Raw genomic sequence first — 26,643 nt, forward strand, 5'->3', positions numbered from 1 at the left:
ATGACCCCCATCGTGATGCCATGATTCATGGGCATCAGCAAATAACTCCAGTGACTCATTGTTCTCTGCCCTGTCAGGAGGAGCTAGGCATTAGGTCATGTACGGATCATGAGGTTGCATTTTTGTTTTCCTGGTCCAAGTACCACATGTATAAAACACAACATCCAGCCTTCCTGCTGCTTCAAACACAGCTTCCCCCCAGCATCTTTGCAATCACTGTGTGGCTCCTTTAAGGCAGCGCCCAGGCTAGTTTGGAGACCAAAGGTCCATTGCTCCAACCCTGAGCCTGCCTGGGAAATCACAAATATTTAATAGAATTCCTAGGCTTCTGTAATAACTTACATGAAGCGAAGGGGAACTAGAAATTGTAGTAATTTGGTGTAATCCTCTGGAGGCAGATATCATCCTGCCTTTTGACCCTCCCATTATCCAGAGACAGGAATAGCTCTAAACAAAATTATGGTGTATTAAACAGAAGTGCTCATGTGGGGAGACGAAAGGAAAAATTTGAGACAGCTTCCAGGTTAGCTATTGCTCCCAAGACTGTTCCTGTGTAGCGGCTGCAGCATCTTTGTCTCTGACTCACTGCCAGCATTTCAGAATCATCGGAGGACTGTTTCAGTCATGCTGCAGACTCAACAATTAAGGGAGCTGATATCAGGGGCTCCACGCTGGTATATTTTTACGGGAAAACATAGAGAATTTAAACCCATGGTCATACACTTAACATTTTAAAAGGGGAGATGAATATGGAATCTAGACAAATGGTATTGATGAATCTAGTGGCAGGGCAGGAACAGAGAGACAGGTGTAGAGAACGGACTTGAGGACATGGAGGGTGGGGAATGGGAGGCTGGGACGTAGTGAGAGCATAGCACTGACATGTATGCACTACCAAATGTAATACAGATAGCTACTGGGAAGCTGCCGCATAGCACAGGGAGATCAGCTCCATGCTTTGTGACAACCGAGAAGGGTGGGATGGAGATGGTGGGAGGGAAGCTCAAGAGGGAGGGAATGTGGGGATATATGTATACATATAGCTGATTCACTTTGTTGTACAGCAAAAAGTAACCCAACACTGTAAAGCAATTAAACTCCAATAAAGATGAAAGAAAAGAGGAGGTGAAGAGTTTTGTAAGGAAAGGGACGGAATCTGCTTCTCCCAAAGGCTGCCAAAGCCTGTAATAAATAGCACTGGTGGGAAATTTGTCCTTACTGTGAACGAAGATGTCCTTTAAAGGATGCATACCCATGTTGACCTAAATCAGTAATTTTATGGCTATGGGATGAAACCACAACTCAGAATCTGCACCTGGCTTAAGAGAATTGGGGGAATCATGATGTCATTCTTGCCTCTTTATTACCCCTGAGTATCCTAGGCCTTACATCTGCTCTCTCGATGGGCTTGAGCTGGCTTAATGGTAGATACAGGTAGGTACAGATTTGCCTCTCTCTCCCGAGATATTTAATGCTGCCGTGAGGGCTAAACATGATGTTACAAGCCTTGTCTCTTTTCCCAAGACTGCTACTGTGCTAGATTCATTCCAATTCTCCATCCTCTCTGTTTCTACACCCTTTGTAATATGAGTTTGCAGCTCTTCCCATCAAGAGGTAGCTTCTTTTCCTCCATCCCTTGAATCTGAGCTGGCCTTGTGCCTTGCTTTGACCAATAGGATGTGGCAGAAATGATAGTGTATCTGCTTTGAGACTGGGCCTCGAGAGGCATTTCGTGCTTCCGTTCTCTCTTAGACTCTTGTCTCAACCATGGGAACAACTGTGGAGCAGTTTGCTGGATGGTGGAAGGCAATTTGGGACTGAAGAGAGTGGTCTGAGACAAGGCATTCAAGATCAGTCAGTCCTGGGAATTCCCTGGCGGTCTTGTGGGTAGGACCCGGTGCTTTCATTGCTGGGGTGCGGGTTCAACCTCTGGTTGGCTCGGGGGGGGAAGATCAGTCAGTCCCCAGCTGAGCTAGCAGTTGACTTTTAGGCTCATAGACTAAATAAATGCTTGATGTGATTTGCCATGCAACGTTATTGTAGCAATAGATAACTGCTCCAGAAATTGGTATCAGGAGTTGGGTAGTGCCCTAAGGAAAACTAAAAGACGTAGGGAAAACAGTGAGGAAATGTTATCAGAACAGAAAATATGATAACTCATGTTATGATGTAGTGAAACAATAGGCAGGCTGTCCCCTGTGATTACCCAGAAATAGAACTAGAAACAGACATAGAAAGTATTTGCCTAAGGAGATACCCAGGCATAATGCGGATTACTCACCAATGAGTATGATAAGGTGTAGCAAAAAAGGTTGACCTATAGGAGGAATTGGCTGACTTTCCAGAAGAATGGAGAGGAAACATAGAGGGACTATGACTTGCTAGGTTGGGAAAGAAAGGGTCTTCTCACATCCAGTCTCTCCAACCACAAAAGATTGTCAATGTCAAAAACAGCCTGTGAGTATAAATCAGATTAAAGGTGTGCTTTATGACCTTTTGTTAAAGGGTCAAACATGTGAGGCAGTGTGTAGACGAGCTTCCCAGCTACAGAAGAGGGTTTCTAGGAAGCTTGTGGGCATGGTCCTGCAGCAGCCTGATCTGAAAATAGCAAGAAGTCTAGAGGAAAGGTATGTCCCCGCATCCCAGCTTTATTGAGAGGAAATTGACATGTAACATTGTGTAAGTTTAAGTTGTACCCCATATAACTGATTCAAACTACCATGAGGGCGGGACTCTGTCTCTGAGCCCGCCCGTGTGTCTACCCACACCTACTCTTTTTCCTCCTAATAAACACTTCACTTGTTTTACAACTTTCCATTTCTGTGTGGACATTCATTTTCTGCAAAGCTGTATGGGCCAGGGCCTCGTCACTGGCCACTGGTCTAGTGGCTAGAATTCAGCACTCTCACTGCCTCGGCCTGACTTCAATCTCTGGCCGGGAACCAAAATCCTGCTTTCGAGCCACTGCAGGCCAAGGTCCCCCAACATCAGTTGTACCTAGGTTTACGGTATTTCTGTTATAAAACTTATCAACAGGAAAATTAAGTCGGTATGTTAATATTTTCATATTTTCATGATGAAATAGAGATAAATGGGACAAAAGCTTTTGGGTATACATTTTAAGAATAATTAGGAGATCAACTCGATGATTGATGATGACCTAGAGGTGTGGGATAGGGAGGGTGGGAGGGAGGCTCAAGAGGGAGGGGATGGGGGATATATGTATAAATACAGCTGATTCACTTTGTTGTACAGTGGAAACTGGCACAACATTGTAAAGTTACTACACTCCAATAAAGATCGGGAAAAAAAGAATAAGAAAAACAATAATTAGGTTTTATGGTAAGTCTACTTAAAAACAGTCCAGAATTTTAGTATCTTGAAAATTTCTGTTTTTTTTTTTAATTTAAAACTTTAAGAAAATTTTTGGCTGCACTGCCCAGCTTGCAAGATCTTACTCCCCTGACCAGGGATCAAACCGTGGCCCTTGCCATGAAGTATGGAGTCCTAACCACCGGACCGTCAGGGAAATGCCTAAGATAAGTTACATTATGGAAATTCATTGAATGTCTACATCATACTGAACCATTAGTTGCTAAAGAATCTATGTTTACCTACATTTGATCTCTTATATAGAGAGACAATGTTTGGGACTACTGATAAATATATTTTGGTTATACTGAAAATTTGTATATGAAATGGCATATATTTCTAGAAATTAATTTTAAAAATGGGACCCTGAGAAGAGTTTCATGCAAGGTCATGATTTCGGGTGGCCTCGGCCTGCAGCGGCTTGAAGCAGGAATTCCCCCAAAGAGACAAAAAGGAGTGAAACGTGTGTATTAGGAGGAAAAAGGGTACATGTGAATAGACTCACACTGGCAGACTGAGAGAGAGAATCTCACACTCAAGGTAGTTTGAATCACTTACATGGGGCATTTCTTCTGGGTTTCCTTTGGCCGATCATCTTGATTTGCCTGGTTCTGAGTCCATATTTGGTTTATCTCAGGAGGCTCCCCTGTGTGTTGGGGGGTCTTTTAGCCAAGATGGACTCTAGCCAAGAGGCCTGTGGGTCAGATGGCATCACTTACTGTAGGTAACACCTCCTCCCTTTTGACCTCTGAGGAGCCTTTCTGCACACGTGTAGTCGGCAAGGTCTCCTTGACCTTGATAATGAGAAAGAGATGGTCTCTTTCTCTCTCATCTGGGAAGGGTTCAGCTTCTCCTCCCTCCTGCTATTATCTTTGTCTTGGAGTGCCCGTCCACAGGGGACAAACTCCAGCTGTTCAGTGTGGGGCCCATCTATCTTCGGCCTCAGTCAAGACTAAGAGTACATGAAATTTAATTAAATAAATGTATGTTAATCGTAAAGGTGAAATGGTGCAAAACTAGAATTTGGTTTTCTTTTGGTTTACCAGAGTGGTAAAAGGACAAAGGTTTCTTGAAATAGTGATGCTTTTGAGAACAGATTGCAAAGTTTCTTCACCTCTTAAGAAATCTGTTGCAATGTTCTGCATTTGCCTTCAAAATCTTCTACTGTCACTTTGGTTAAGTGAGTAAATAGTGTCATAACAAGTGTACCCCACTAATGCAATGTAAAATAACAGGAGAAACTTTTAGGGGGCGGGTGAAGGATACATGGGAACTTTGTGCCATCTGCTCAGTTATCTGTAAACCTAAAACTGCTCTAAGAATATCTACTAAACAAAAACGTGTCCAGCTTGATTACCATGGAATGAATGTTTCCCAAAGAGACCATAGTGAATGCAGCGGCCTTGGCTCCTGCTGGCTAATCCCCGAAATTGGCTGTAAAAATGATGTCTCACTTCGTTGTTCTTTGCAAAATTCAGTTTGATCAGGGACCTCCTGTCTAATTTCTGGAGGAAGGTACAATAACCCTTCAATAATAACAGTATATACGTGAGTGATAGGAAGCAATGCTTAGACACTAAAGCTGGATGAAAAAAGAGAAGGTGAAAAATTGTCTGAACATCTAAGCCTATGCGACTATAAACAGGAAAGCCGTAAAGCTGCAGATGCTGACCTAAGGAGGCCCCAAGGCATAGCCATCAACCAGGATAGGAGCAGCTGCAGAACGCATGGACAGGGTGGTCTTGTCTGCGTAACCTGCCTTCTAGCCAGCCTCTAAGTGAGTACAGGTTTGCAGACACAGGAACACACTACCCTGTGCTCAATGGCTGGAGTGTAAGCCCACAGGCAGGAGGTGTGTTTTATACAGCTGTAATATAAAACACTTTTTCAGGAGTAAGCGTAGATTACTTCTGAAATTGAACAACAAAAGTATTTCTAGAGAGTAGATTGGTGGTTGCCAGAGGTGGTGAGTGGGGTAGGAGGCGCAATGGCTGAAGGTGGTCAAAAGGTCCAAACTTCCAGGTATAAAATAAGCCCTGGGGGATAGAATGTACAGCATGGAGACTATAGTTGATAAGAATATATTGTATATTTGACAGTTGCTATGAGAACATCTTTAAAATTGTCATCCCAAGAAAAAAATGTATACCTGGGTATGGTGATGGATATGAACTAGACTTGGTACAGTGGTCATTTTGTAATATATGCAATTTCCAAAGTATTATATTGAACACCTAAACCAATATGTCAGTTATCGCAAAACTTTTAAGACAGAGAAGAAAACAAAACACAAAGGTATTGTTTTAACTGCATGCTGGATACACAGGAGTTTATTCCGTTGTATGAACAAGGAAGAAAAATAAAGCATTTAAAGGTGGGGGTGACCTGGACCCCCAAGCCCCACAGTCTTCTTCTTTTGTCCCCCGAACTGTGCCTTCACTTATTCTCACATACTCGGACTTCTTCAAATCAGGTTACAGGATTGCGACAAGGCTGTCTCCAACGCAGAGGTTCTTCTTGAAGTACTTTCTTCACGAAACTATTCTCTACTGGTACACTTATCACAACCAAGTTCTCGTATCAGAGGGTTGATAACTGCAGACGCAGTCAGAGTTATACTCAATGTTAACATATCAGCATCCATCCTCTGAGGATCCCGCCGATATTCCGCATCAAACGCCGCCTCCCTTGCTCCCCAGGGTTCCACAAACCCCCTGCGCCGTCCTTCCAGCTCCGGAATTCGGCCAGGAGCAAGCGCGAAGTGCTCCAGGAAGCGGCGCACGCCCTGCTGGTAAACTCTCATGGCCTCAAAATGCTGAGGGAGGAGGAGATTCGGCACGAAAGCCAGGCCTGGGCCGTTGCCGGGCCTGGGCCGGGGTCTGGCCTCAGCACCCTCTCCCTCCGCGGGCTCCGCCAACACTCTGGCGACCGCTGCCACGCGGGCTTCCCTGGCCGCCGCCACTGGACCTTCCCGAGGTGCCGCCATCGGACCTTCCCTGGCCGCCGCCGTCGCACGGTCGCTGGCCTCCACAGGCTGCGCCGGGGCCGCCGCCCGCCGCCCGCCGCCTACCTCCGCCTGCGGGACGTCGCCGTGGTCATTCGCCGCGCCCGCCGGCGGGACACTGCTGTCTGCGGGCAGCTCGGACATCTCGGACCGCGGGGTCAGCTCGGCCGCCCTCACAAAACCTGGCAAACCGGTACGGCGCGATTAGTGGTGTGCACGGAAATGCGCGTGCGTCAGCGCTGTGCACGCGGGTCCACGCTGCGTGTGGAAACCCACGTGCAGGACCAAAGGGGCCGCGGCTCAACGTAAGAGCACGGCGCATGCGTCCTCCCCGCGCGCCTGCGAGCTTCCAGGTGCCACCTAGCGGCGGGAAGTGCCGGCACACCTGAAACTTTCCCCAGATTGTCTGAGGGCGGAGCCGAGCCGTGTGTTGCATTTCCACCAGTTGAATGTGTCCAAGCAAAGTCGCACAAGGTCGCTTCCGGTTGGCTTTCCCAAGATGACATCCTAGGATGCCTCTCCCTAAGTTTCTTGTTCTCCAGTGATTATAATGCCACCTCTATTATATACCAAGATAATCTAGGTTCATGGGTTACTTTGGGGGTAGGGTGGGGTCCTTTGTTCTTTTCCATTTATTATTTGTGTATTTTCTTAAAATTCTCTTAACTACTAAAGCTTTATAATAACATTCCTGTGTTATTTTAAAATGGCTTTGGCTATTCTTCGACATTTATTTATTTATTTGGTGCGCCCTGCCCCCTTGTGGGATGCTGGTTCCCGGACTAGGGATGCAACCCGTGCCCCCTGCAGTGGAAGCGGGCAGTCCCAGCCACTGGACCCCGAAGGAATTCCCCTGGGCATCTATTTTTCTCTAAATCGTTTTTGTACAATGTAACATGCAGGAAAATGTACACAAAATATAAATATACAGCTGACTGATTTATGACAAAGTGAACGTCCATGTAACCACGACTCCTGTCCAGGAATTGCATATTTCTATCATCCCAGAATCCCCCCGCTTCTCACTACAGTCTCCTTTCTACCCTGAGGTAATCACTATACTGATATGTACACTAATCATTTCCTTGCTTGTTTTGGGGTTTTTTGTTTTTGTTTTTTTTTTTTTTTGGTTTGTTTGTTTGTTTGTTTGCTTGTTTTGGCTGCGTTGGGTAGTCGGGTCTCTGCTTAGGCATTTTTTTCCCTAGTTGCAGAGAGCAGGGGCTAGTCTTCATTGCTATGTACTGGCTTCTCATTGTGGTGGCTTCTCTTGTTGTGGAGCACCGGCTCTGTGTGTCTGGGCTTCAGTAATTGTGACTTGTGTGCTCAGTAGTTGTGGTGTGTGGCTTTAGTTGCTCTGCTATGTGTGGGCTCTTCCACCACTAGGGATCGAACCCCTGTCCCCTGCATTAGCAGGCAGATGCTTAACCACTGCAGCACCGGGGAAGTCCTCCTTGCTTTTCTTTCTGTTTTACTACCTAGGGGTACATTCCTGATACTGTAGTTTAATTTTGCTTGCTTTTTTGAATTTTACATACTCTTGTGTCTGCTTTCTTTTGCACATTATTTTTATGAGATTCACCTATGGTTTTCATTGTGGTTATAAATAGTTCGTTTTCTTGATAGATCCATGTTCATTACCATTATTTGCATGTGTCCCATAATATTACAACATTCATTTAAATAGTGACTGTCTAGTTACTTTTTACTTATTCTAATTAACGTGAGAAACATCATGTAAGGAAATTCCACCCTTGATTTTGCTGGTGATGACCCCCATCGTGATGCCATGATTCATGGGCATCAGCAAATAACTCCAGTGACTCATTGTTCTCTGCCCTGTCAGGAGGAGCTAGGCATTAGGTCATGTACGGATCATGAGGTTGCATTTTTGTTTTCCTGGTCCAAGTACCACATGTATAAAACACAACATCCAGCCTTCCTGCTGCTTCAAACACAGCTTCCCCCCAGCATCTTTGCAATCACTGTGTGGCTCCTTTAAGGCAGCGCCCAGGCTAGTTTGGAGACCAAAGGTCCATTGCTCCAACCCTGAGCCTGCCTGGGAAATCACAAATATTTAATAGAATTCCTAGGCTTCTGTAATAACTTACATGAAGCGAAGGGGAACTAGAAATTGTAGTAATTTGGTGTAATCCTCTGGAGGCAGATATCATCCTGCCTTTTGACCCTCCCATTATCCAGAGACAGGAATAGCTCTAAACAAAATTATGGTGTATTAAACAGAAGTGCTCATGTGGGGAGACGAAAGGAAAAATTTGAGACAGCTTCCAGGTTAGCTATTGCTCCCAAGACTGTTCCTGTGTAGCGGCTGCAGCATCTTTGTCTCTGACTCACTGCCAGCATTTCAGAATCATCGGAGGACAGTTTCAGTCATGCTGCAGACTCAACAATTAAGGGAGCTGATATCAGGGGCTCCACGCTGGTATATTTTTACGGGAAAACATAGAGAATTTAAACCCATGGTCATACACTTAACATTTTAAGAGAGGAGATGAATATGGAATCTAGACAAATGGTATTGATGAATCTAGTGGCAGGGCAGGAACAGAGAGACAGGTGTAGAGAACGGACTTGAGGACATGGAGGGTGGGGAATGGGAGGCTGGGACGTAGTGAGAGCATAGCACTGACATGTATGCACTACCAAATGTAATACAGATAGCTACTGGGAAGCTGCCGCATAGCACAGGGAGATGAGCTCCATGCTTTGTGACAACCGAGAAGGGTGGGATGGAGATGGTGGGAGGGAAGCTCAAGAGGGAGGGAATGTGGGGATATATGTATACATATAGCTGATTCACTTTGTTGTACAGCAAAAAGTAACCCAACACTGTAAAGCAATTAAACTCCAATAAAGATGAAAGAAAAGAGGAGGTGAAGAGTTTTGTAAGGAAAGGGACGGAATCTGCTTCTCCCAAAGGCTGCCAAAGCCTGTAATAAATAGCACTGGTGGGAAATTTGTCCTTACTGTGAACGAAGATGTCCTTTAAAGGATGCATACCCATGTTGACCTAAATCAGTAATTTTATGGCTATGGGATGAAACCACAACTCAGAATCTGCACCTGGCTTAAGAGAATTGGGGGAATCATGATGTCATTCTTGCCTCTTTATTACCCCTGAGTATCCTAGGCCTTACATCTGCTCTCTCGATGGGCTTGAGCTGGCTTAATGGTAGATACAGGTAGGTACAGATTTGCCTCTCTCTCCCGAGATATTTAATGCTGCCGTGAGGGCTAAACATGATGTTACAAGCCTTGTCTCTTTTCCCAAGACTGCTACTGTGCTAGATTCATTCCAATTCTCCATCCTCTCTGTTTCTACACCCTTTGTAATATGAGTTTGCAGCTCTTCCCATCAAGAGGTAGCTTCTTTTCCTCCATCCCTTGAATCTGAGCTGGCCTTGTGCCTTGCTTTGACCAATAGGATGTGGCAGAAATGATAGTGTATCTGCTTTGAGACTGGGCCTCGAGAGGCATTTCGTGCTTCCGTTCTCTCTTAGACTCTTGTCTCAACCATGGGAACAACTGTGGAGCAGTTTGCTGGATGGTGGAAGGCAATTTGGGACTGAAGAGAGTGGTCTGAGACAAGGCATTCAAGATCAGTCAGTCCTGGGAATTCCCTGGCGGTCTTGTGGGTAGGACCCGGTGCTTTCATTGCTGGGGTGCGGGTTCAACCTCTGGTTGGCTCGGGGGGGGAAGATCAGTCAGTCCCCAGCTGAGCTAGCAGTTGACTTTTAGGCTCATAGACTAAATAAATGCTTGATGTGATTTGCCATGCAACGTTATTGTAGCAATAGATAACTGCTCCAGAAATTGGTATCAGGAGTTGGGTAGTGCCCTAAGGAAAACTAAAAGACGTAGGGAAAACAGTGAGGAAATGTTATCAGAACAGAAAATATGATAACTCATGTTATGATGTAGTGAAACAATAGGCAGGCTGTCCCCTGTGATTACCCAGAAATAGAACTAGAAACAGACATAGAAAGTATTTGCCTAAGGAGATACCCAGGCATAATGCGGATTACTCACCAATGAGTATGATAAGGTGTAGCAAAAAAGGTTGACCTATAGGAGGAATTGGCTGACTTTCCAGAAGAATGGAGAGGAAACATAGAGGGACTATGACTTGCTAGGTTGGGAAAGAAAGGGTCTTCTCACATCCAGTCTCTCCAACCACAAAAGATTGTCAATGTCAAAAACAGCCTGTGAGTATAAATCAGATTAAAGGTGTGCTTTATGACCTTTTGTTAAAGGGTCAAACATGTGAGGCAGTGTGTAGACGAGCTTCCCAGCTACAGAAGAGGGTTTCTAGGAAGCTTGTGGGCATGGTCCTGCAGCAGCCTGATCTGAAAATAGCAAGAAGTCTAGAGGAAAGGTATGTCCCCGCATCCCAGCTTTATTGAGAGGAAATTGACATGTAACATTGTGTAAGTTTAAGTTGTACCCCATATAACTGATTCAAACTACCATGAGGGCGGGACTCTGTCTCTGAGCCCGCCCGTGTGTCTACCCACACCTACTCTTTTTCCTCCTAATAAACACTTCACTTGTTTTACAACTTTCCATTTCTGTGTGGACATTCATTTTCTGCAAAGCTGTATGGGCCAGGGCCTCGTCACTGGCCACTGGTCTAGTGGCTAGAATTCAGCACTCTCACTGCCTCGGCCTGACTTCAATCTCTGGCCGGGAACCAAAATCCTGCTTTCGAGCCACTGCAGGCCAAGGTCCCCCAACATCAGTTGTACCTAGGTTTACGGTATTTCTGTTATAAAACTTATCAACAGGAAAATTAAGTCGGTATGTTAATATTTTCATATTTTCATGATGAAATAGAGATAAATGGGACAAAAGCTTTTGGGTATACATTTTAAGAATAATTAGGAGATCAACTCGATGATTGATGATGACCTAGAGGTGTGGGATAGGGAGGGTGGGAGGGAGGCTCAAGAGGGAGGGGATGGGGGATATATGTATAAATACAGCTGATTCACTTTGTTGTACAGTGGAAACTGGCACAACATTGTAAAGTTACTACACTCCAATAAAGATCGGGAAAAAAAGAATAAGAAAAACAATAATTAGGTTTTATGGTAAGTCTACTTAAAAACAGTCCAGAATTTTAGTATCTTGAAAATTTCTGTTTTTTTTTTTAATTTAAAACTTTAAGAAAATTTTTGGCTGCACTGCCCAGCTTGCAAGATCTTACTCCCCTGACCAGGGATCAAACCGTGGCCCTTGCCATGAAGTATGGAGTCCTAACCACCGGACCGTCAGGGAAATGCCTAAGATAAGTTACATTATGGAAATTCATTGAATGTCTACATCATACTGAACCATTAGTTGCTAAAGAATCTATGTTTACCTACATTTGATCTCTTATATAGAGAGACAATGTTTGGGACTACTGATAAATATATTTTGGTTATACTGAAAATTTGTATATGAAATGGCATATATTTCTAGAAATTAATTTTAAAAATGGGACCCTGAGAAGAGTTTCATGCAAGGTCATGATTTCGGGTGGCCTCGGCCTGCAGCGGCTTGAAGCAGGAATTCCCCCAAAGAGACAAAAAGGAGTGAAACGTGTGTATTAGGAGGAAAAAGGGTACATGTGAATAGACTCACACTGGCAGACTGAGAGAGAGAATCTCACACTCAAGGTAGTTTGAATCACTTACATGGGGCATTTCTTCTGGGTTTCCTTTGGCCGATCATCTTGATTTGCCTGGTTCTGAGTCCATATTTGGTTTATCTCAGGAGGCTCCCCTGTGTGTTGGGGGGTCTTTTAGCCAAGATGGACTCTAGCCAAGAGGCCTGTGGGTCAGATGGCATCACTTACTGTAGGTAACACCTCCTCCCTTTTGACCTCTGAGGAGCCTTTCTGCACACGTGTAGTCGGCAAGGTCTCCTTGACCTTGATAATGAGAAAGAGATGGTCTCTTTCTCTCTCATCTGGGAAGGGTTCAGCTTCTCCTCCCTCCTGCTATTATCTTTGTCTTGGAGTGCCCGTCCACAGGGGACAAACTCCAGCTGTTCAGTGTGGGGCCCATCTATCTTCGGCCTCAGTCAAGACTAAGAGTACATGAAATTTAATTAAATAAATGTATGTTAATCGTAAAGGTGAAATGGTGCAAAACTAGAATTTGGTTTTCTTTTGGTTTACCAGAGTGGTAAAAGGACAAAGGTTTCTTGAAATAGTGATGCTTTTGAGAACAGATTGCAAAGTTTCTTCACCTCTTAAGAAATCTGTTGCAATGTTCTGCATTTGCCTTCAAAATCTTCTACTGTCACTTTGGTTAAGTGAGTAAATAGTGTCATAACAAGTGTACCCCACTAATGCAATGTAAAATAACAGGAGAAACTTTTAGGGGGCGGGTGAAGGATACATGGGAACTTTGTGCCATCTGCTCAGTTATCTGTAAACCTAAAACTGCTCTAAGAATATCTACTAAACAAAAACGTGTCCAGCTTGATTACCATGGAATGAATGTTTCCCAAAGAGACCATAGTGAATGCAGCGGCCTTGGCTCCTGCTGGCTAATCCCCGAAATTGGCTGTAAAAATGATGTCTCACTTCGTTGTTCTTTGCAAAATTCAGTTTGATCAGGGACCTCCTGTCTAATTTCTGGAGGAAGGTACAATAACCCTTCAATAATAACAGTATATACGTGAGTGATAGGAAGCAATGCTTAGACACTAAAGCTGGATGAAAAAAGAGAAGGTGAAAAATTGTCTGAACATCTAAGCCTATGCGACTATAAACAGGAAAGCCGTAAAGCTGCAGATGCTGACCTAAGGAGGCCCCAAGGCATAGCCATCAACCAGGATAGGAGCAGCTGCAGAACGCATGGACAGGGTGGTCTTGTCTGCGTAACCTGCCTTCTAGCCAGCCTCTAAGTGAGTACAGGTTTGCAGACACAGGAACACACTACCCTGTGCTCAATGGCTGGAGTGTAAGCCCACAGGCAGGAGGTGTGTTTTATACAGCTGTAATATAAAACACTTTTTCAGGAGTAAGCGTAGATTACTTCTGAAATTGAACAACAAAAGTATTTCTAGAGAGTAGATTGGTGGTTGCCAGAGGTGGTGAGTGGGGTAGGAGGCGCAATGGCTGAAGGTGGTCAAAAGGTCCAAACTTCCAGGTATAAAATAAGCCCTGGGGGATAGAATGTACAGCATGGAGACTATAGTTGATAAGAATATATTGTATATTTGACAGTTGCTATGAGAACATCTTTAAAATTGTCATCCCAAGAAAAAAATGTATACCTGGGTATGGTGATGGATATGAACTAGACTTGGTACAGTGGTCATTTTGTAATATATGCAATTTCCAAAGTATTATATTGAACACCTAAACCAATATGTCAGTTATCGCAAAACTTTTAAGACAGAGAAGAAAACAAAACACAAAGGTATTGTTTTAACTGCATGCTGGATACACAGGAGTTTATTCCGTTGTATGAACAAGGAAGAAAAATAAAGCATTTAAAGGTGGGGGTGACCTGGACCCCCAAGCCCCACAGTCTTCTTCTTTTGTCCCCCGAACTGTGCCTTCACTTATTCTCACATACTCGGACTTCTTCAAATCAGGTTACAGGATTGCGACAAGGCTGTCTCCAACGCAGAGGTTCTTCTTGAAGTACTTTCTTCACGAAACTATTCTCTACTGGTACACTTATCACAACCAAGTTCTCGTATCAGAGGGTTGATAACTGCAGACGCAGTCAGAGTTATACTCAATGTTAACATATCAGCATCCATCCTCTGAGGATCCCGCCGATATTCCGCATCAAACGCCGCCTCCCTTGCTCCCCAGGGTTCCACAAACCCCCTGCGCCGTCCTTCCAGCTCCGGAATTCGGCCAGGAGCAAGCGCGAAGTGCTCCAGGAAGCGGCGCACGCCCTGCTGGTAAACTCTCATGGCCTCAAAATGCTGAGGGAGGAGGAGATTCGGCACGAAAGCCAGGCCTGGGCCGTTGCCGGGCCTGGGCCGGGGTCTGGCCTCAGCACCCTCTCCCTCCGCGGGCTCCGCCAACACTCTGGCGACCGCTGCCACGCGGGCTTCCCTGGCCGCCGCCACTGGACCTTCCCGAGGTGCCGCCATCGGACCTTCCCTGGCCGCCGCCGTCGCACGGTCGCTGGCCTCCACAGGCTGCGCCGGGGCCGCCGCCCGCCGCCCGCCGCCTACCTCCGCCTGCGGGACGTCGCCGTGGTCATTCGCCGCGCCCGCCGGCGGGACACTGCTGTCTGCGGGCAGCTCGGACATCTCGGACCGCGGGGTCAGCTCGGCCGCCCTCACAAAACCTGGCAAACCGGTACGGCGCGATTAGTGGTGTGCACGGAAATGCGCGTGCGTCAGCGCTGTGCACGCGGGTCCACGCTGCGTGTGGAAACCCACGTGCAGGACCAAAGGGGCCGCGGCTCAACGTAAGAGCACGGCGCATGCGTCCTCCCCGCGCGCCTGCGAGCTTCCAGGTGCCACCTAGCGGCGGGAAGTGCCGGCACACCTGAAACTTTCCCCAGATTGTCTGAGGGCGGAGCCGAGCCGTGTGTTGCATTTCCACCAGTTGAATGTGTCCAAGCAAAGTCGCACAAGGTCGCTTCCGGTTGGCTTTCCCAAGATGACATCCTAGGATGCCTCTCCCTAAGTTTCTTGTTCTCCAGTGATTATAATGCCACCTCTATTATATACCAAGATAATCTAGGTTCATGGGTTACTTTGGGGGTAGGGTGGGGTCCTTTGTTCTTTTCCATTTATTATTTGTGTATTTTCTTAAAATTCTCTTAACTACTAAAGCTTTATAATAACATTCCTGTGTTATTTTAAAATGGCTTTGGCTATTCTTCGACATTTATTTATTTATTTGGTGCGCCCTGCCCCCTTGTGGGATGCTGGTTCCCGGACTAGGGATGCAACCCGTGCCCCCTGCAGTGGAAGCGGGCAGTCCCAGCCACTGGACCCCGAAGGAATTCCCCTGGGCATCTATTTTTCTCTAAATCGTTTTTGTACAATGTAACATGCAGGAAAATGTACACAAAATATAAATATACAGCTGACTGATTTATGACAAAGTGAACGTCCATGTAACCACGACTCCTGTCCAGGAATTGCATATTTCTATCATCCCAGAATCCCCCCGCTTCTCACTACAGTCTCCTTTCTACCCTGAGGTAATCACTATACTGATATGTACACTAATCATTTCCTTGCTTGTTTTGGGGTTTTTTGTTTTTGTTTTTTTTTTTTTTTGGTTTGTTTGTTTGTTTGTTTGCTTGTTTTGGCTGCGTTGGGTAGTCGGGTCTCTGCTTAGGCATTTTTTTCCCTAGTTGCAGAGAGCAGGGGCTAGTCTTCATTGCTATGTACTGGCTTCTCATTGTGGTGGCTTCTCTTGTTGTGGAGCACCGGCTCTGTGTGTCTGGGCTTCAGTAATTGTGACTTGTGTGCTCAGTAGTTGTGGTGTGTGGCTTTAGTTGCTCTGCTATGTGTGGGCTCTTCCACCACTAGGGATCGAACCCCTGTCCCCTGCATTAGCAGGCAGATGCTTAACCACTGCAGCACCGGGGAAGTCCTCCTTGCTTTTCTTTCTGTTTTACTACCTAGGGGTACATTCCTGATACTGTAGTTTAATTTTGCTTGCTTTTTTGAATTTTACATACTCTTGTGTCTGCTTTCTTTTGCACATTATTTTTATGAGATTCACCTATGGTTTTCATTGTGGTTATAAATAGTTCGTTTTCTTGATAGATCCATGTTCATTACCATTATTTGCATGTGTCCCATAATATTACAACATTCATTTAAATAGTGACTGTCTAGTTACTTTTTACTTATTCTAATTAACGTGAGAAACATCATGTAAGGAAATTCCACCCTTGATTTTGCTGGTGATGACCCCCATCGTGATGCCATGATTCATGGGCATCAGCAAATAACTCCAGTGACTCATTGTTCTCTGCCCTGTCAGGAGGAGCTAGGCATTAGGTCATGTACGGATCATGAGGTTGCATTTTTGTTTTCCTGGTCCAAGTACCACATGTATAAAACACAACATCCAGCCTTCCTGCTGCTTCAAACACAGCTTCCCCCCAGCATCTTTGCAATCACTGTGTGGCTCCTTTAAGGCAGCGCCCAGGCTAGTTTGGAGACCAAAGGTCCATTGCTCCAACCCTGAGCCTGCCTGGGAAATCACAAATATTTAATAGAATTCCTAGGCTTCTGTAATAACTTACATGAAGCGAAGGGGAACTAGAAATTGTAGTAATTTGGTGTAATCCTCTGGAGGCAGATATCATCCTGCCTTTTGACCCTCCCATTATCCAGAGACAGGAATAGCTCTAAACAAAATTATGGTGTATTAAACAGAAGTGCTCATGTGGGGAGACGAAAGGAAAAATTTGAGACAGCTTCCAGGTTAGCTATTGCTCCCAAGACTGTTCCTGTGTAGCGGCTGCAGCATCTTTGTCTCTGACTCACTGCCAGCATTTCAGAATCATCGGAGGACTGTTTCAGTCATGCTGCAGACTCAACAATTAAGGGAGCTGATATCAGGGGCTCCACGCTGGTATATTTTTACGGGAAAACATAGAGAATTTAAACCCATGGTCATACACTTAACATTTTAAAAGAGGAGATGAATATGGAATCTAGACAAATGGTATTGATGAATCTAGTGGCAGGGCAGGAACAGAGAGACAGGTGTAGAGAACGGACTTGAGGACATGGAGGGTGGGGAATGGGAGGCTGGGACGTAGTGAGAGCATAGCACTGACATGTATGCACTACCAAATGTAATACAGATAGCTACTGGGAAGCTGCCGCATAGCACAGGGAGATCAGCTCCATGCTTTGTGACAACCGAGAAGGGTGGGATGGAGATGGTGGGAGGGAAGCTCAAGAGGGAGGGAATGTGGGGATATATGTATACATATAGCTGATTCACTTTGTTGTACAGCAAAAAGTAACCCAACACTGTAAAGCAATTAAACTCCAATAAAGATGAAAGAAAAGAGGAGGTGAAGAGTTTTGTAAGGAAAGGGACGGAATCTGCTTCTCCCAAAGGCTGCCAAAGCCTGTAATAAATAGCACTGGTGGGAAATTTGTCCTTACTGTGAACGAAGATGTCCTTTAAAGGATGCATACCCATGTTGACCTAAATCAGTAATTTTATGGCTATGGGATGAAACCACAACTCAGAATCTGCACCTGGCTTAAGAGAATTGGGGGAATCATGATGTCATTCTTGCCTCTTTATTACCCCTGAGTATCCTAGGCCTTACATCTGCTCTCTCGATGGGCTTGAGCTGGCTTAATGGTAGATACAGGTAGGTACAGATTTGCCTCTCTCTCCCGAGATATTTAATGCTGCCGTGAGGGCTAAACATGATGTTACAAGCCTTGTCTCTTTTCCCAAGACTGCTACTGTGCTAGATTCATTCCAATTCTCCATCCTCTCTGTTTCTACACCCTTTGTAATATGAGTTTGCAGCTCTTCCCATCAAGAGGTAGCTTCTTTTCCTCCATCCCTTGAATCTGAGCTGGCCTTGTGCCTTGCTTTGACCAATAGGATGTGGCAGAAATGATAGTGTATCTGCTTTGAGACTGGGCCTCGAGAGGCATTTCGTGCTTCCGTTCTCTCTTAGACTCTTGTCTCAACCATGGGAACAACTGTGGAGCAGTTTGCTGGATGGTGGAAGGCAATTTGGGACTGAAGAGAGTGGTCTGAGACAAGGCATTCAAGATCAGTCAGTCCTGGGAATTCCCTGGCGGTCTTGTGGGTAGGACCCGGTGCTTTCATTGCTGGGGTGCGGGTTCAACCTCTGGTTGGCTCGGGGGGGGAAGATCAGTCAGTCCCCAGCTGAGCTAGCAGTTGACTTTTAGGCTCATAGACTAAATAAATGCTTGATGTGATTTGCCATGCAACGTTATTGTAGCAATAGATAACTGCTCCAGAAATTGGTATCAGGAGTTGGGTAGTGCCCTAAGGAAAACTAAAAGACGTAGGGAAAACAGTGAGGAAATGTTATCAGAACAGAAAATATGATAACTCATGTTATGATGTAGTGAAACAATAGGCAGGCTGTCCCCTGTGATTACCCAGAAATAGAACTAGAAACAGACATAGAAAGTATTTGCCTAAGGAGATACCCAGGCATAATGCGGATTACTCACCAATGAGTATGATAAGGTGTAGCAAAAAAGGTTGACCTATAGGAGGAATTGGCTGACTTTCCAGAAGAATGGAGAGGAAACATAGAGGGACTATGACTTGCTAGGTTGGGAAAGAAAGGGTCTTCTCACATCCAGTCTCTCCAACCACAAAAGATTGTCAATGTCAAAAACAGCCTGTGAGTATAAATCAGATTAAAGGTGTGCTTTATGACCTTTTGTTAAAGGGTCAAACATGTGAGGCAGTGTGTAGACGAGCTTCCCAGCTACAGAAGAGGGTTTCTAGGAAGCTTGTGGGCATGGTCCTGCAGCAGCCTGATCTGAAAATAGCAAGAAGTCTAGAGGAAAGGTATGTCCCCGCATCCCAGCTTTATTGAGAGGAAATTGACATGTAACATTGTGTAAGTTTAAGTTGTACCCCATATAACTGATTCAAACTACCATGAGGGCGGGACTCTGTCTCTGAGCCCGCCCGTGTGTCTACCCACACCTACTCTTTTTCCTCCTAATAAACACTTCACTTGTTTTACAACTTTCCATTTCTGTGTGGACATTCATTTTCTGCAAAGCTGTATGGGCCAGGGCCTCGTCACTGGCCACTGGTCTAGTGGCTAGAATTCAGCACTCTCACTGCCTCGGCCTGACTTCAATCTCTGGCCGGGAACCAAAATCCTGCTTTCGAGCCACTGCAGGCCAAGGTCCCCCAACATCAGTTGTACCTAGGTTTACGGTATTTCTGTTATAAAACTTATCAACAGGAAAATTAAGTCGGTATGTTAATATTTTCATATTTTCATGATGAAATAGAGATAAATGGGACAAAAGCTTTTGGGTATACATTTTAAGAATAATTAGGAGATCAACTCGATGATTGATGATGACCTAGAGGTGTGGGATAGGGAGGGTGGGAGGGAGGCTCAAGAGGGAGGGGATGGGGGATATATGTATAAATACAGCTGATTCACTTTGTTGTACAGTGGAAACTGGCACAACATTGTAAAGTTACTACACTCCAATAAAGATCGGGAAAAAAAGAATAAGAAAAACAATAATTAGGTTTTATGGTAAGTCTACTTAAAAACAGTCCAGAATTTTAGTATCTTGAAAATTTCTGTTTTTTTTTTTAATTTAAAACTTTAAGAAAATTTTTGGCTGCACTGCCCAGCTTGCAAGATCTTACTCCCCTGACCAGGGATCAAACCGTGGCCCTTGCCATGAAGTATGGAGTCCTAACCACCGGACCGTCAGGGAAATGCCTAAGATAAGTTACATTATGGAAATTCATTGAATGTCTACATCATACTGAACCATTAGTTGCTAAAGAATCTATGTTTACCTACATTTGATCTCTTATATAGAGAGACAATGTTTGGGACTACTGATAAATATATTTTGGTTATACTGAAAATTTGTATATGAAATGGCATATATTTCTAGAAATTAATTTTAAAAATGGGACCCTGAGAAGAGTTTCATGCAAGGTCATGATTTCGGGTGGCCTCGGCCTGCAGCGGCTTGAAGCAGGAATTCCCCCAAAGAGACAAAAAGGAGTGAAACGTGTGTATTAGGAGGAAAAAGGGTACATGTGAATAGACTCACACTGGCAGACTGAGAGAGAGAATCTCACACTCAAGGTAGTTTGAATCACTTACATGGGGCATTTCTTCTGGGTTTCCTTTGGCCGATCATCTTGATTTGCCTGGTTCTGAGTCCATATTTGGTTTATCTCAGGAGGCTCCCCTGTGTGTTGGGGGGTCTTTTAGCCAAGATGGACTCTAGCCAAGAGGCCTGTGGGTCAGATGGCATCACTTACTGTAGGTAACACCTCCTCCCTTTTGACCTCTGAGGAGCCTTTCTGCACACGTGTAGTCGGCAAGGTCTCCTTGACCTTGATAATGAGAAAGAGATGGTCTCTTTCTCTCTCATCTGGGAAGGGTTCAGCTTCTCCTCCCTCCTGCTATTATCTTTGTCTTGGAGTGCCCGTCCACAGGGGACAAACTCCAGCTGTTCAGTGTGGGGCCCATCTATCTTCGGCCTCAGTCAAGACTAAGAGTACATGAAATTTAATTAAATAAATGTATGTTAATCGTAAAGGTGAAATGGTGCAAAACTAGAATTTGGTTTTCTTTTGGTTTACCAGAGTGGTAAAAGGACAAAGGTTTCTTGAAATAGTGATGCTTTTGAGAACAGATTGCAAAGTTTCTTCACCTCTTAAGAAATCTGTTGCAATGTTCTGCATTTGCCTTCAAAATCTTCTACTGTCACTTTGGTTAAGTGAGTAAATAGTGTCATAACAAGTGTACCCCACTAATGCAATGTAAAATAACAGGAGAAACTTTTAGGGGGCGGGTGAAGGATACATGGGAACTTTGTGCCATCTGCTCAGTTATCTGTAAACCTAAAACTGCTCTAAGAATATCTACTAAACAAAAACGTGTCCAGCTTGATTACCATGGAATGAATGTTTCCCAAAGAGACCATAGTGAATGCAGCGGCCTTGGCTCCTGCTGGCTAATCCCCGAAATTGGCTGTAAAAATGATGTCTCACTTCGTTGTTCTTTGCAAAATTCAGTTTGATCAGGGACCTCCTGTCTAATTTCTGGAGGAAGGTACAATAACCCTTCAATAATAACAGTATATACGTGAGTGATAGGAAGCAATGCTTAGACACTAAAGCTGGATGAAAAAAGAGAAGGTGAAAAATTGTCTGAACATCTAAGCCTATGCGACTATAAACAGGAAAGCCGTAAAGCTGCAGATGCTGACCTAAGGAGGCCCCAAGGCATAGCCATCAACCAGGATAGGAGCAGCTGCAGAACGCATGGACAGGGTGGTCTTGTCTGCGTAACCTGCCTTCTAGCCAGCCTCTAAGTGAGTACAGGTTTGCAGACACAGGAACACACTACCCTGTGCTCAATGGCTGGAGTGTAAGCCCACAGGCAGGAGGTGTGTTTTATACAGCTGTAATATAAAACACTTTTTCAGGAGTAAGCGTAGATTACTTCTGAAATTGAACAACAAAAGTATTTCTAGAGAGTAGATTGGTGGTTGCCAGAGGTGGTGAGTGGGGTAGGAGGCGCAATGGCTGAAGGTGGTCAAAAGGTCCAAACTTCCAGGTATAAAATAAGCCCTGGGGGATAGAATGTACAGCATGGAGACTATAGTTGATAAGAATATATTGTATATTTGACAGTTGCTATGAGAACATCTTTAAAATTGTCATCCCAAGAAAAAAATGTATACCTGGGTATGGTGATGGATATGAACTAGACTTGGTACAGTGGTCATTTTGTAATATATGCAATTTCCAAAGTATTATATTGAACACCTAAACCAATATGTCAGTTATCGCAAAACTTTTAAGACAGAGAAGAAAACAAAACACAAAGGTATTGTTTTAACTGCATGCTGGATACACAGGAGTTTATTCCGTTGTATGAACAAGGAAGAAAAATAAAGCATTTAAAGGTGGGGGTGACCTGGACCCCCAAGCCCCACAGTCTTCTTCTTTTTTCCCCCGAACTGTGCCTTCACTTATTCTCACATACTCGGACTTCTTCAAATCAGGTTACAGGATTGCGACAAGGCTGTCTCCAACGCAGAGGTTCTTCTTGAAGTACTTTCTTCACGAAACTATTCTCTACTGGTACACTTATCACAACCAAGTTCTCGTATCAGAGGGTTGATAACTGCAGACGCAGTCAGAGTTATACTCAATGTTAACATATCAGCATCCATCCTCTGAGGATCCCGCCGATATTCCGCATCAAACGCCGCCTCCCTTGCTCCCCAGGGTTCCACAAACCCCCTGCGCCGTCCTTCCAGCTCCGGAATTCGGCCAGGAGCAAGCGCGAAGTGCTCCAGGAAGCGGCGCACGCCCTGCTGGTAAACTCTCATGGCCTCAAAATGCTGAGGGAGGAGGAGATTCGGCACGAAAGCCAGGCCTGGGCCGTTGCCGGGCCTGGGCCGGGGTCTGGCCTCAGCACCCTCTCCCTCCGCGGGCTCCGCCAACACTCTGGCGACCGCTGCCACGCGGGCTTCCCTGGCCGCCGCCACTGGACCTTCCCGAGGTGCCGCCATCGGACCTTCCCTGGCCGCCGCCGTCGCACGGTCGCTGGCCTCCACAGGCTGCGCCGGGGCCGCCGCCCGCCGCCCGCCGCCTACCTCCGCCTGCGGGACGTCGCCGTGGTCATTCGCCGCGCCCGCCGGCGGGACACTGCTGTCTGCGGGCAGCTCGGACATCTCGGACCGCGGGGTCAGCTCGGCCGCCCTCACAAAACCTGGCAAACCGGTACGGCGCGATTAGTGGTGTGCACGGAAATGCGCGTGCGTCAGCGCTGTGCACGCGGGTCCACGCTGCGTGTGGAAACCCACGTGCAGGACCAAAGGGGCCGCGGCTCAACGTAAGAGCACGGCGCATGCGTCCTCCCCGCGCGCCTGCGAGCTTCCAGGTGCCACCTAGCGGCGGGAAGTGCCGGCACACCTGAAACTTTCCCCAGATTGTCTGAGGGCGGAGCCGAGCCGTGTGTTGCATTTCCACCAGTTGAATGTGTCCAAGCAAAGTCGCACAAGGTCGCTTCCGGTTGGCTTTCCCAAGATGACATCCTAGGATGCCTCTCCCTAAGTTTCTTGTTCTCCAGTGATTATAATGCCACCTCTATTATATACCAAGATAATCTAGGTTCATGGGTTACTTTGGGGGTAGGGTGGGGTCCTTTGTTCTTTTCCATTTATTATTTGTGTATTTTCTTAAAATTCTCTTAACTACTAAAGCTTTATAATAACATTCCTGTGTTATTTTAAAATGGCTTTGGCTATTCTTCGACATTTATTTATTTATTTGGTGCGCCCTGCCCCCTTGTGGGATGCTGGTTCCCGGACTAGGGATGCAACCCGTGCCCCCTGCAGTGGAAGCGGGCAGTCCCAGCCACTGGACCCCGAAGGAATTCCCCTGGGCATCTATTTTTCTCTAAATCGTTTTTGTACAATGTAACATGCAGGAAAATGTACACAAAATATAAATATACAGCTGACTGATTTATGACAAAGTGAACGTCCATGTAACCACGACTCCTGTCCAGGAATTGCATATTTCTATCATCCCAGAATCCCCCCGCTTCTCACTACAGTCTCCTTTCTACCCTGAGGTAATCACTATACTGATATGTACACTAATCATTTCCTTGCTTGTTTTGGGGTTTTTTGTTTTTGTTTTTTTTTTTTTGGTTTGTTTGTTTGTTTGTTTGCTTGTTTTGGCTGCGTTGGGTAGTCGGGTCTCTGCTTAGGCATTTTTTTCCCTAGTTGCAGAGAGCAGGGGCTAGTCTTCATTGCTATGTACTGGCTTCTCATTGTGGTGGCTTCTCTTGTTGTGGAGCACCGGCTCTGTGTGTCTGGGCTTCAGTAATTGTGACTTGTGTGCTCAGTAGTTGTGGTGTGTGGCTTTAGTTGCTCTGCTATGTGTGGGCTCTTCCACCACTAGGGATCGAACCCCTGTCCCCTGCATTAGCAGGCAGATGCTTAACCACTGCAGCACCGGGGAAGTCCTCCTTGCTTTTCTTTCTGTTTTACTACCTAGGGGTACATTCCTGATACTGTAGTTTAATTTTGCTTGCTTTTTTGAATTTTACATACTCTTGTGTCTGCTTTCTTTTGCACATTATTTTTATGAGATTCACCTATGGTTTTCATTGTGGTTATAAATAGTTCGTTTTCTTGATAGATCCATGTTCATTACCATTATTTGCATGTGTCCCATAATATTACAACATTCATTTAAATAGTGACTGTCTAGTTACTTTTTACTTATTCTAATTAACGTGAGAAACATCATGTAAGGAAATTCCACCCTTGATTTTGCTGGTGATGACCCCCATCGTGATGCCATGATTCATGGGCATCAGCAAATAACTCCAGTGACTCATTGTTCTCTGCCCTGTCAGGAGGAGCTAGGCATTAGGTCATGTACGGATCATGAGGTTGCATTTTTGTTTTCCTGGTCCAAGTACCACATGTATAAAACACAACATCCAGCCTTCCTGCTGCTTCAAACACAGCTTCCCCCCAGCATCTTTGCAATCACTGTGTGGCTCCTTTAAGGCAGCGCCCAGGCTAGTTTGGAGACCAAAGGTCCATTGCTCCAACCCTGAGCCTGCCTGGGAAATCACAAATATTTAATAGAATTCCTAGGCTTCTGTAATAACTTACATGAAGCGAAGGGGAACTAGAAATTGTAGTAATTTGGTGTAATCCTCTGGAGGCAGATATCATCCTGCCTTTTGACCCTCCCATTATCCAGAGACAGGAATAGCTCTAAACAAAATTATGGTGTATTAAACAGAAGTGCTCATGTGGGGAGACGAAAGGAAAAATTTGAGACAGCTTCCAGGTTAGCTATTGCTCCCAAGACTGTTCCTGTGTAGCGGCTGCAGCATCTTTGTCTCTGACTCACTGCCAGCATTTCAGAATCATCGGAGGACTGTTTCAGTCATGCTGCAGACTCAACAATTAAGGGAGCTGATATCAGGGGCTCCACGCTGGTATATTTTTACGGGAAAACATAGAGAATTTAAACCCATGGTCATACACTTAACATTTTAAAAGGGGAGATGAATATGGAATCTAGACAAATGGTATTGATGAATCTAGTGGCAGGGCAGGAACAGAGAGACAGGTGTAGAGAACGGACTTGAGGACATGGAGGGTGGGGAATGGGAGGCTGGGACGTAGTGAGAGCATAGCACTGACATGTATGCACTACCAAATGTAATACAGATAGCTACTGGGAAGCTGCCGCATAGCACAGGGAGATCAGCTCCATGCTTTGTGACAACCGAGAAGGGTGGGATGGAGATGGTGGGAGGGAAGCTCAAGAGGGAGGGAATGTGGGGATATATGTATACATATAGCTGATTCACTTTGTTGTACAGCAAAAAGTAACCCAACACTGTAAAGCAATTAAACTCCAATAAAGATGAAAGAAAAGAGGAGGTGAAGAGTTTTGTAAGGAAAGGGACGGAATCTGCTTCTCCCAAAGGCTGCCAAAGCCTGTAATAAATAGCACTGGTGGGAAATTTGTCCTTACTGTGAACGAAGATGTCCTTTAAAGGATGCATACCCATGTTGACCTAAATCAGTAATTTTATGGCTATGGGATGAAACCACAACTCAGAATCTGCACCTGGCTTAAGAGAATTGGGGGAATCATGATGTCATTCTTGCCTCTTTATTACCCCTGAGTATCCTAGGCCTTACATCTGCTCTCTCGATGGGCTTGAGCTGGCTTAATGGTAGATACAGGTAGGTACAGATTTGCCTCTCTCTCCCGAGATATTTAATGCTGCCGTGAGGGCTAAACATGATGTTACAAGCCTTGTCTCTTTTCCCAAGACTGCTACTGTGCTAGATTCATTCCAATTCTCCATCCTCTCTGTTTCTACACCCTTTGTAATATGAGTTTGCAGCTCTTCCCATCAAGAGGTAGCTTCTTTTCCTCCATCCCTTGAATCTGAGCTGGCCTTGTGCCTTGCTTTGACCAATAGGATGTGGCAGAAATGATAGTGTATCTGCTTTGAGACTGGGCCTCGAGAGGCATTTCGTGCTTCCGTTCTCTCTTAGACTCTTGTCTCAACCATGGGAACAACTGTGGAGCAGTTTGCTGGATGGTGGAAGGCAATTTGGGACTGAAGAGAGTGGTCTGAGACAAGGCATTCAAGATCAGTCAGTCCTGGGAATTCCCTGGCGGTCTTGTGGGTAGGACCCGGTGCTTTCATTGCTGGGGTGCGGGTTCAACCTCTGGTTGGCTCGGGGGGGGAAGATCAGTCAGTCCCCAGCTGAGCTAGCAGTTGACTTTTAGGCTCATAGACTAAATAAATGCTTGATGTGATTTGCCATGCAACGTTATTGTAGCAATAGATAACTGCTCCAGAAATTGGTATCAGGAGTTGGGTAGTGCCCTAAGGAAAACTAAAAGACGTAGGGAAAACAGTGAGGAAATGTTATCAGAACAGAAAATATGATAACTCATGTTATGATGTAGTGAAACAATAGGCAGGCTGTCCCCTGTGATTACCCAGAAATAGAAC

General features: G+C 45.3%; 3 protein-coding genes across 3 annotated transcripts; all 3 read right to left on the reverse strand.

The window, feature by feature from the left end:
* Positions 1 to 5,911: 5,911 nt before the first annotated feature.
* Positions 5,912 to 6,520, reverse strand: LOC130837973 (EP300-interacting inhibitor of differentiation 2-like). Its single transcript, XM_057710701.1, has one exon. It carries the CDS (start codon positions 6,518 to 6,520, stop codon positions 5,912 to 5,914), a length of 609 nt encoding a protein of 202 aa, XP_057566684.1.
* Positions 6,521 to 14,053: 7,533 nt separating this feature from the next.
* Positions 14,054 to 14,662, reverse strand: LOC130838276 (EP300-interacting inhibitor of differentiation 2-like). The gene has a single exon (XM_057711131.1). The coding sequence runs from the start codon at positions 14,660 to 14,662 to the stop codon at positions 14,054 to 14,056; it is 609 nt and encodes a 202-aa protein (XP_057567114.1).
* Positions 14,663 to 22,195: 7,533 nt separating this feature from the next.
* LOC130838275 (EP300-interacting inhibitor of differentiation 2-like) lies at positions 22,196 to 22,804 on the reverse strand. The gene has a single exon (XM_057711129.1). It carries the CDS (start codon positions 22,802 to 22,804, stop codon positions 22,196 to 22,198), a length of 609 nt encoding a protein of 202 aa, XP_057567112.1.
* Positions 22,805 to 26,643: the final 3,839 nt, after the last annotated feature.

Source organism: Hippopotamus amphibius, chromosome 16, assembly GCF_030028045.1.
Source record: "Hippopotamus amphibius kiboko isolate mHipAmp2 chromosome 16, mHipAmp2.hap2, whole genome shotgun sequence".
Taxonomy (NCBI): Eukaryota; Metazoa; Chordata; class Mammalia; order Artiodactyla; family Hippopotamidae; genus Hippopotamus; species Hippopotamus amphibius.